Here is a 9975-nt window from a genome sequence, read left to right as displayed (position 1 = left end):
CTTTTTTTTTAAAATATATTTTATTGATTTTTTACAGAGAGGAAGGGAGAGAGATAGAGAGTTAAAAACATCGATGAGAGAGAAACATCGATCAGCTGCCTCCTGCACATCTCCCACTGGGGATATGCCCGCAACCCAGGTACATGCCCTTGACCGAAATCGAACCTGGGACCTTTGAGTCCGCAGGCCGACACTCTATCCACTGAGCCAAACCAGTCAGGGCTCCAAATTCTTTTTTTAAAAAATAAGTCTCCTTGCCCTACCTAACCGGTTTGGCTCAGTGGATAGAGCGTTGGCCTGCGAACTGAAGGGTCCCAGGTTTGATTCCAGTCAAGGGCATGTACCTTGGTTGTGGGCACATCCCCAGTGGGGGGTGTGCAGGAGGCAGCTGATCGAAGTTTCTAACTCTCTATCCCTCTCCCCCTCCTTCTCCCTTCCTCTCTGTAAAAAATCAATACAATATTTTTTAAAAAAAAAAAAAAAAAGAAAGAAAGAAAGAAAAGGATTTGGTATGCCTGGCTGGTGTAGCTCAATGACTTTAAATATATTTAAAAAAATAAAAGGATTTTGAAAATTGTATTTTTCTCTCTACCTAATCCCTCCAGATTTTGGAAACTGGAGTACTACTATTTTCATGGCAATATGTTTTTTTGCATGATTTCAATAAGCCCAGTTTCCAATTGTGGTTTTATTAACCAAGACTCTGACTGGAATGTCACATCTGAGAGAGACATGCCTGGACTCTGGATGTCCCCAGAAAGCCTTAAGGAATAAAGACTGACTTTGAAGCCAATAAGTCCCTTAGAGAAATGGTCAGGTACCTTGCTTGGTCACATGGCAGTCTTTCTAGGTAAGCAACAAAGGTTGCTTTCCTGAGAGATGGCAAGGAATTCACCCAAGTCTATACATATTTCAGACAAACTTGATGGCAACTAGGTGGCTTGGCTTCTTTGCCCTGAGGGGCTAATTAAAGGTCAATCATGGAATTCCAGCAAAAGATTTAAGAAAGCCTAGCCCGGCTGGTGTGGCTCCATGGTTGAGAATGCTATGAACTAGGAAGTTACAGTTGCATTCCCTGTCAGGGCACCTGCCTGGGTTGAAGGCTCGATCCCCAGTGTGGGGTGCACAGGAGGCAGCCAATCAATGATTCTCTCTCATCATTGATGTTTCTATCTCTCCCTCTTCCTTCCTCTCTAAAATCAATAAAAAAATACATATTTTTAAAAGTAAGCCTATTTAATCAGTTGCTATTCTTACCGTGTTTATGCAAACAATTGAAATCGGACTTAATACAATACATAAATTAGTCTTAATTTGGCTTTTTATTAAAAACTAGTGGCCCAGTGCACGAAATTTGTGCATGGCGGGGGGTTGTCTCTCAGCCTGGCCTGCACCCTCTCCAATCTGGGACCTCTCGGGAGATGTCCGACCGCTGAGTTAGGCCCTGTGGGATCGGGCCTAAACCGGCAGTCAGACAGCCCCTCACAATCTGGGACCACTGGCTCCTAACTGCTTGCCTGCCTGCCTGATTGACGCCTAACTGCTCCCCTGCTGGCCTGATTGACGCCTAACTGCTTCCCTGCCAGCCCGATCGCCCCCAACTGCCCTCTCCTGCCGGCCAGATGGCCCCCAGCTGCCCTCCCCTGATGGCCCCCAACTGCCCTCCCCTGCTGGCCCGATGACCCCCAACTGCCCTCCCCTGCCGAGACCCACCTCCTCGTCCGAGACCCTCCTCCTCCACGCGAGGTGGCGGAGATGCTGGGACCAGCCTTCTCCATGCAGCAAGGAGCCACGGGACCCCCAGGCCTCACCACATGGAGGGGCTGACGGCCCCGCCTCCGCTGTGTGTGTGGCCATCTTTGCGGTGGCCATCTTGTGAGGTCACGCCTGAGGGCCACCTAGGCTTTTATTAGTAAAGATGAGGGTAATTTTAGGTGGGAAATTATGTTTCAATAGACTCTATAATACACAATTGTAAATATTAGATTCCAGTTCAATTAAAAGCTTTATATTTTTCACCTATAAACTGGACGGGATCATGAATTTTTCTAATTTTCTTAAATATTTGGCTACAACCCTCAAAACGGTTTCACTTTTCTCCCATCCTTTGACTTGGAATTAATGAGAATGAAAACATTTTTTCCTTCCACTGGATCATTTGTTGTAATTCTTGCCATTCTAGCTTTTGCCCCAGTAATACTAAAAAAAAAATTTTAACTTTTAATATATTTTTATTGATTTCAGAGAGGAAGGAAGAGGGAGAGAGAGATAGAAACATCAGTGATGACAGAGAATCATTGATCGGCTGCCTCCTGCATGCCCCCCACTAATGGAGCCTGCAACCCAGGAATGTGCCCTTGACCAGAATCGAACCTGGGACCCTTCAGTCCGCAGGCAGACGCTCTATCCTCTGAGCCAAACTTGCTAGGGCAAATACTAAGATTTTTAACACAGTTTGTCTCCACCATGTTACAAACCTACTCGTACTCAGGAATACCACCTCTAGACACCATCGTCACCTCCTTCTGTCATCAGGTCTCATTACCCCTTTGACAATGAGCAAGGATCTCTTAGCTCTGAAGGAAAACTTCATTCCTCTTCAGCAGGAAGCAGCTACAGAAGAGACCCTGTGCCCCTTTTCTCTGAAAGAATCCAGAGCCAAGATCCTTGGCGGCGGGGGGGGGGGGGGGGGGGGGCACACAGACAGACATGAGCAGAGCAAGGACGATGGGCCAGGTACAGAGGGTCACTAGGGCAGCAGGCTCTGGGTGCCTCCCAAAGGACAGTTGTAGGGCGGGACCTCCTCCCAGGGTGACCTTTCTCCCCCTAGCATGTTGCTGGTCTTGAGGTTTGGGGTTGGACTCCCTGACCTTTCCTCTCTGGAGGCCTCAGTTGTATTTCAGCTCCAGGCCCAGAAAAGCAGCCAAACCAGACAAGTAACAGCACAGCTGACACCAGGACCCGCTGCACTGAATAATGACCCCCTGGAAAGCTGCTGAATATTCTACTGAGATGTCCCCCTGGGACCTCCCCTAACATCTCCACCCTTAAGACCCTTAGGACAGAGCACCCAAGGTGCTCTCCCTCCCAGGAGCAGGCAGGTGCCTTTCTCTTCCCCCTTCTCCTTCCCCCCAGGGGAGTCACCTTTACCTTCCTCACTTCTAAGGTCCAACGTTCCTTCCTTTGCCTCTATAACTTGTTTCCTAAGCCCATTTCTTCTACAAAATACTTTATTCACCTCTGTGATTTTATAAATTTTCTCTTACAGTTTTGAGTCTTTGCTCTGAATTCTTGCCTAGCCCGCAGAATTCAAGTACCAAGGTTGCTGAACCCAGGTCCGGTCTGACCCCATGGCTGTCACACCTGGTGCTTGTTCCCGCCACCCACAACAAAAGGATGTTATACTGGGCCTGGCTGGTGTGGCTCAGTGGTTGAGCGTCGACCTATGAATGAGGTCAGGGTTTGATCCCTGGTCAGGGCACATGCCCAGGTTGCAGGCTTGATCCCCAGTAGGGGGTGTGCAGCAGGTGGCCCATCAATGATTCTCTCTCATTGATGTTTCTATCTATCTCTCTGAAATCAATAAAAGAAAATATATACATTTTTTTAAAAAAGGATGTTACATTGGAGACAAGGGAGGGCCGACTGGTGTGACCAGCAGGCTGGCTCTGGCCAGGCAGGCCCATCCCAGAGATGAGAATGTGTGTGTGAGGTCTGCTGGACCCCCAGAGATTTATCATGCTGTAGGCCATGGTACTGTCCCCAACAGGGACAAAGGTTAGGGACAGAGAGGCTGATGCTGTGACTAGTCTGAGGCAGGTAATCCACCCCTGACTTGTACCACCCTCATTGGGAGGTTGGAGCCTGGGGCCCCCAAAGTTATCAACAGAAACTGGTGAATTTGGAACAGACGACTCCAAGAGCTGGAGAAGCAGGCCTCAGACCCTAGATGGCCATGCAGCCAGCTGGTCCCTTCCTGTGCCCAATCCAGAATCTCACATATCCTACGGGAGCCAAGAGCTGTTTTCCCATGGACCTGAGACAAGATCCCAGGCATCTTTCCTAGGCTGCTGTGAGAGAACTTGACCTTTCAAGGCCTGGAGTTGGGACTGAATGATCATGGGAGGGTGTTGCCCATGGCCTAGCTGGAGAGGATTCTGGGCACCCACTTGCCTCCCCAGGGGTCATCCGTTGGAGAGGTGATCAGGAGCCAAGCAGGAGGCCCCCGGCACTAGGAACATCCTCATCAGCACTGTCTGATAGAACTTTTAAAAATATATATATATATATATATTTTTTATTGATTCAGAGAGGAAGGAAGAGGAGATAGAAACATCAATGATGAGAGAAAATCATCAATCGGCTGCCTCCCATATGCCCCCCACTGGGGATCAAGCCCGCAACCCGGGCATGTGCCCTATCAGGGAATTGAATAGTGACCTCCTGGTTCATAGGTCGATGCTCACCCACTGAATCACACTGGCCAGGCTGATAGAACTTTTTATGTTGATGCCCTTGAAAGATGGCTAGTGTGACTGAGGAACTGAATTTTTAATTGTATTTAATTTTAATTAATTTGCAATTAAATCAAAGTAGCCAGATGTGACTACCAGTACTGTATTGGACAAAGCAGCATTTAGCTGAAAACCCAGACTGGATGGAGATAGAAGCCAGGGACAGGAAAGTAGAAGTTTACTTTCAGGGTTTCAGGGGGCTGATTCTGGCAAGAAAACTGGGCTCCAGGGAAGGGAGAGAGAACATAGCATTTAGCTCCACCAGAGGCAGCCCTGGTTTCCTGGAGTCAAAGTGCTTGCTCACAGGTCACACTCATGCCTGTGAGTATACGGGCTGGTGTGCTCCAGGACACCCACAGATGCTCGTGTGTGCAATCTAGGAGTTCCACCCCTATGCATGATCCAAGAGAGCACCTGTGTATGTCCACGGTGCGGTCTGCCAGGTGCACGCAGGCCAGTGAGCAAGGGCCACTAGTGCAGCAGGTCTTGTAAGAAGGCCCACATGTATTGGTGCATTTCCTCAGGGTGGCTCTGTGGGATCCAGTGCCCCGCGCCTGGCAGAATGTGGGCTTCCAGCCGGCCGGGCACGAAGCGCCTGCTGATGGCCCCTACCAGCCCATGCTCGAAGTAGGTGTCCTTCTCCCCCCACAGCAGCAGGGTGGGCGTGGCCAGCTCCTGGGGCTCCAGGGGGAAGTTCCTATGACCAAGACAAGACAGACAGAAGGATGGCTGCCCCCACCTCCTTCCCCACCAACTCCCCTGAGCTTCTGCCTGGGCCTGGACTTACCTGAAGATGTTTCGGTAGTAATTGAGGGGCCCAGTGAGGCCACCGGGCTGTGAGAAGTCATAAAGGAAGGCCTCAAGCTCATTGGGGCTCAAGCGTGGGATGCCCCTCTTATGGTGGGTGAGGGTGGTCTTCAGGATCTGAGAACAAAGCAAGACTCTGGCTTCAGTGCTCCTCCATCTACCCAACCAATTGCCCTCCACCCACAACCGCCCCAGGCCTTCACTCTACTTCACCTGGAAATCAGACATGGACAACAACTTCTCGGGCAGCCAGGGAAGCTGGAACAGGAACACATAGTTGGAACGAAAGAACTGGCCAATGTGGCGCATTGAGTAATCTGGGGGGAGGGGAATGCAGACATGAGGCCTGGGCCTGGGGTGGCTCCACAGCCCTGCACCCCTATACCCATCCGGTCAGGCACACAGATGCACCAACACTCAGGCATGCAACCGCTGCCTGTCTGAGCCTGTGAAGACACCCGACGTCCCCCTTTACCCTGGCACCAGCTTCCCTTCCTGCTGAGTAGTCACTGTGCCTACGGAATGGGGCACCTCCCTCTGCAGCTCCTGGGAGCACCCACATCCACTGGTGTGCTCTCCTGGCCCAGGCCTGCTTCATTCAACAAACATTCACTGAGCACCTACTGTGTGCCAGGCCCTGTTCTAGACTCTGGAGACACTGTGATGAACAGGACAGACAAAACTCCCTTGCCCTCAGGGAGCTGACAGTCTAGAGATGGAAACAGGCAAGAAACAACAAGGCGGGGGGTGGGGGGGGAGAGGGAAGGAGGGATGGAGAACAAATATTCAGCTATGACTACAATGCTAGAAATTAAAATCAGGTGATGTGATGAGCACTGGGTAGCCAGAGATGGCATCTTATGTATTTGTAGTTGCTTAGTTACCTATGCTTTCACTGCTAGAAGAAAGCCATTTAACTTCTCTCAGTTCCCCCAACTGGACCATGGGGATTATAACACTTTCATAAGCCTAGGTGGCTCCTTGTCAGAGAAATTGCCACCTGTAAGTGCTCAAAATATGTGTTACTCCTAAGTGTACTGTCACTGATTGTAGATTGGGAGTGCCCCAGGGGAAGGGACCCAGGTTCACTGCTGACCCTCCAGCCCCAGGTGTGTTGACTGATGGACAGAGAAATGTAGCCACAAACACATGCTCCTTCAAACAGACACACCCCAGCATCCTGGACTCCCCGACACACCTTGGTACACCGACATGGGGGCAGCACTGACCACCACCATCCGCTCAACCAGGGACGGGTAGTAGATGGAGAAATTCCAGGCTAGCAGTGCACCCCAGTCGTGGGCCACCAGGATACACTTGGAGTAACCTGTGGGGTCAGAGGAAATGGAGTGAGTGAGATGCCAGGCAGAGGTGAGTCAGGGGCGGGGAAGCCCAAGGCTGGGAGGGGGACACATCCCCACCCAGGCCCAGGATGACATCCTGGATGTCCGCCGTCAGCAGGTCGACAGTGTAGGAGTCCACATCCCTTGGTGCATCGGAGGAGCCGTAGCCACGCATGTCCACAGCCACCACGTGAAAGCGGCTCTGGAACTCCCGGAGCTGGTAGCGCCAGGAGAACCTGTCGGGCGGGCGGAAGAGGAAGGGAGGTTGAGTCAGGGTCCCCACACCTAGCAGAGGCCTATCCCGGGCAGTGTTAACCCAGACTCATTCCTCTTTGTCTTCTCCCTTGGGGCCTCCTAGACACCTGTCCCCCAGCGCCCCATCTGAGCCCTATATCGGTTCGCCCCCAGTCTACACAGCCCCGGTCCTGCCTCCTGGGTACCCTGGTGGTCCGAGTTCCACCTCCCCGCAGCCCTGTGCACCCAGTCCCCTGGGCCTCAGACATACCAGTTCTGGGGAAAGCCGTGCAGAAAAAGCATGAGGGGCCCGTTGCCGCGTCCAGCCGAGACATAGTGCAGGCGCAGGCCCGAGCTCTGGGGGAGGCACAGTCTAAGTAAGATCTGGGGAACCCCTCTTCCTTATGTCTGAAACCCTCCCTTTCAACACCCCCCCGCCCCCCGCCCCGGCCTTAGGTTTGGATTCAGTCACTGGCGCTCAGCTCACGCAGCCGCAGCCCCGCTTCCCCGCCGGCTCGAGCCCCGCCACCCCGACGGCACCCGGTGCGCTCACCTTGAGGGTCAGGAAGCAGTGCTCCCCGAGCTCAGGGTCGCTCAAGCAGACGGGTGCCGTGCGCCGGGGGAGCCCGCAGCAGCCGCGCCGGGGCCGGCACAGCACGTGCGTGAGCGCAATGCAGCCATAGACCGCGGCGGCCACCAGCGCCGCCGAGAACACCAGGCTCCACATGAAGGCGCGCAGCAGCTTCAGGGTGAGGCGCGACGGCGCCAGCAGGGCCGTCACCACCAGCTCGGGCATGGCGCCGTGTCCTGGGACGACGGTGCTGCCGTCGGGATCCTCGGCCCGGGGCGCGCGCAGCAGCGGCGAGGCGGGGTCCGGGCAGCGGAGCCCACCGCCTTTAGCCTGGGGCCCCTCCGTGCCGTCGGGGTTTGCGGAACGCGCGGAGAGAACACGACTTACCTGAGTGCCAGGTGAACACCTACCTGGGCGCGCTGGCCACAGGGAGCCAGACTAGGGTGCCAGGGTGGAGCCTGCGAGGACCAGGCTGCGGTGGGTGGGGAGGGACCTTGGGGCGAGGTGCGAGGAACTAGAGCGGTGGGCGGGGCTTAACATGTGGGCGTGGCCTAGGGGATTCCCGCAGCAGGTGGGTGAGAGTTTAACTCCAGAGGAAGACTGAAGTCCTGCAAGGAAAGAGGGGGGCGGGTCCTGAGTGGAACCGGGGGAACCTGGAGCGAAGGGGCGGGGAACTGAAGGGCAGGTATGGCCTACGAGCCGGAAGGGCGGACCCAACCTGGTCCAGGAGCCTTGGAAGGGTTGTGGGCGTGGCTTAGGTGTGTGGGCGGAGAGAAGGCGGAGCCCAGGGAAGGCGGGGTCTAACTGGGTGGAGAAGGACGGAGCAAGAAAGCTGGGCCAATGAGCTGGGGGCCGGCCTTGACCCAGGCCAATGAGACAAGGGGGCGGTGCCAGAAGCCAATATGGCGGGCCAAGCGAGCCCAGAATTGGGAGGAGGGGGCAGCCTGCGCCACCGCAGAGATTAGGAAGGCGGCTGGGGCTATTGCTGCGGCCTGAGGAGGCCTCAGGAGTCCCCGGCCGCCATCTCCCGGGAGCCCCCCGCCCGGGAGCGCGCGACCCACCCTTCGGCCTGGCTCCAAGCGATCTAACAGCACCTTCACCCAGCTCTGGTTTCAACGGTGGGTCCTGCAGCCGCGACCCCGCGCTAGCCTCCAGTTGGCCCAGTGAGCCCTTCGGCCCGCCCCTGCACAGCGGTGATTGGACTCTGGCGGTCATTTTGACGTGCAGGCGACAGGTCCCGCCCGAGAGCCCAGCCGCAGGTGCTGCCGTCCGGGCTCCGCAGCCAGTGGTGGAGGGGATACTCTTGTCTCCTCGGAAGACCAGGCCCGTTGCGTCACTGCGACTGTGGCCGGAAGAGGAAGTGGGCCTGGGCCGGGCACGAGGCTTCTTCCTCCTCGTTTTGCAACCTTCCCCCAAGATCCTGGGTATTTCATGGTCCCTTATTTAATCCTTATAACAGCCTTATTACGTGTAAGTGCTGTGATCACACCCCTGCATCACAGGCCACGAACCTGCAATTTGGGGATTAAGTCATTTGCCCAAAGTCATACAACTGGCTAAGCAGCAATCCTGGATTTTGAGAAAAGCAGCAGCTTTGAGCTCCACCTCCTCGTCTTTGGCAGCCATTGGAATGCTTTTGGCTTTCTGTTGATATCGTGGGCACCTCAGTCTGCTTATGTGCCTACTTCTTATAATAAATTTCAGAGGGGAAGGGAGAGGGAGAGAGAGAAACATCAATGATGAGGGAGAATCATTGATCGGCTGCCTCCTGCACGCCCCACTGGAATGTGCCCTGACTGGGAATGGGGCTGTGACCTCCTGGTTCCTAGGAGGACACTCACCCACTGAGCCACGCTGGCTGGGCTGGGCCCCCTTCGTCATTATCAATTTGGGGCATTATCCACTGAGTCATGTCACCACCACTGGACGTGCTTTTTCCACCTGTAGTTTTTCCTCTAATCTGAAACACTCACTCATCCCTTTTTGTCATCTCTCACCCTCCCTTCCATCTTCCACTGTTAATCTTACCTTTGTATTGTCATTGCTAAACATTATACTGTCCTGGGACCATAATTAAGTCCCTGGGTTGCTACTTAAAGGGAATAGTGGTTTATATGGTTTGGCCTCAGTAAACAATGCACTCAGTCAAGTAGTTGTCTATGATTACACTGCCTGTATTGTACAAATGTTTGTTTTCCCTGCACTTAACCTTTCTTTTCTTGCATGATTAGACTGTCATAGCTTTAGTTTCTTTTACATTTTCTATAAAATCAATTCTCTTGACCACTTGACAACCCTGATATCCCTCCTGAGCTCTCTAATCTTGCTGCATGACTGGTGGGTTTCGGGGGACATTACTTCTTCCTCTGCTACTAGTACACAACACTGACTCTCACTCCACCACCCCTAACCCTCAGCTCTACCGTCAAACAAAAAGACAGCAGTAGTCACAGGAGAGTAATTTTATATTCAGTACAAATGTTTATTTTTGCAATGAGAACTGCAC

At 53.5% G+C, this 9975-nt stretch overlaps 1 protein-coding gene across 1 annotated transcript; it reads right to left on the bottom strand.

The window, feature by feature from the left end:
• Positions 1-4545: 4545 nt before the first annotated feature.
• Positions 4546-8077, bottom strand: EPHX3 (epoxide hydrolase 3). Its single transcript, XM_081091413.1, has 7 exons — positions 7452-8077; positions 7170-7255; positions 6743-6900; positions 6520-6648; positions 5535-5638; positions 5302-5438; positions 4546-5211 (listed from the first exon to the last, which is right to left on the bottom strand). The coding sequence occupies exons 1-7, from the start codon at positions 7692-7694 to the stop codon at positions 4986-4988; spliced, it is 1083 nt and encodes a 360-aa protein (XP_080947539.1). The 5' UTR covers positions 7695-8077; the 3' UTR covers positions 4546-4985.
• Between the last annotated feature and the right edge of the window lie 1898 nt (positions 8078-9975).

The sequence above is a fragment of the Myotis nattereri genome (genome assembly GCF_964212035.1).
Source record: "Myotis nattereri genome assembly, chromosome: 5".
NCBI classification, from domain to species: Eukaryota; Metazoa; Chordata; class Mammalia; order Chiroptera; family Vespertilionidae; genus Myotis; species Myotis nattereri.
This window is presented reverse-complemented; position numbering and strand designations above follow the sequence as displayed.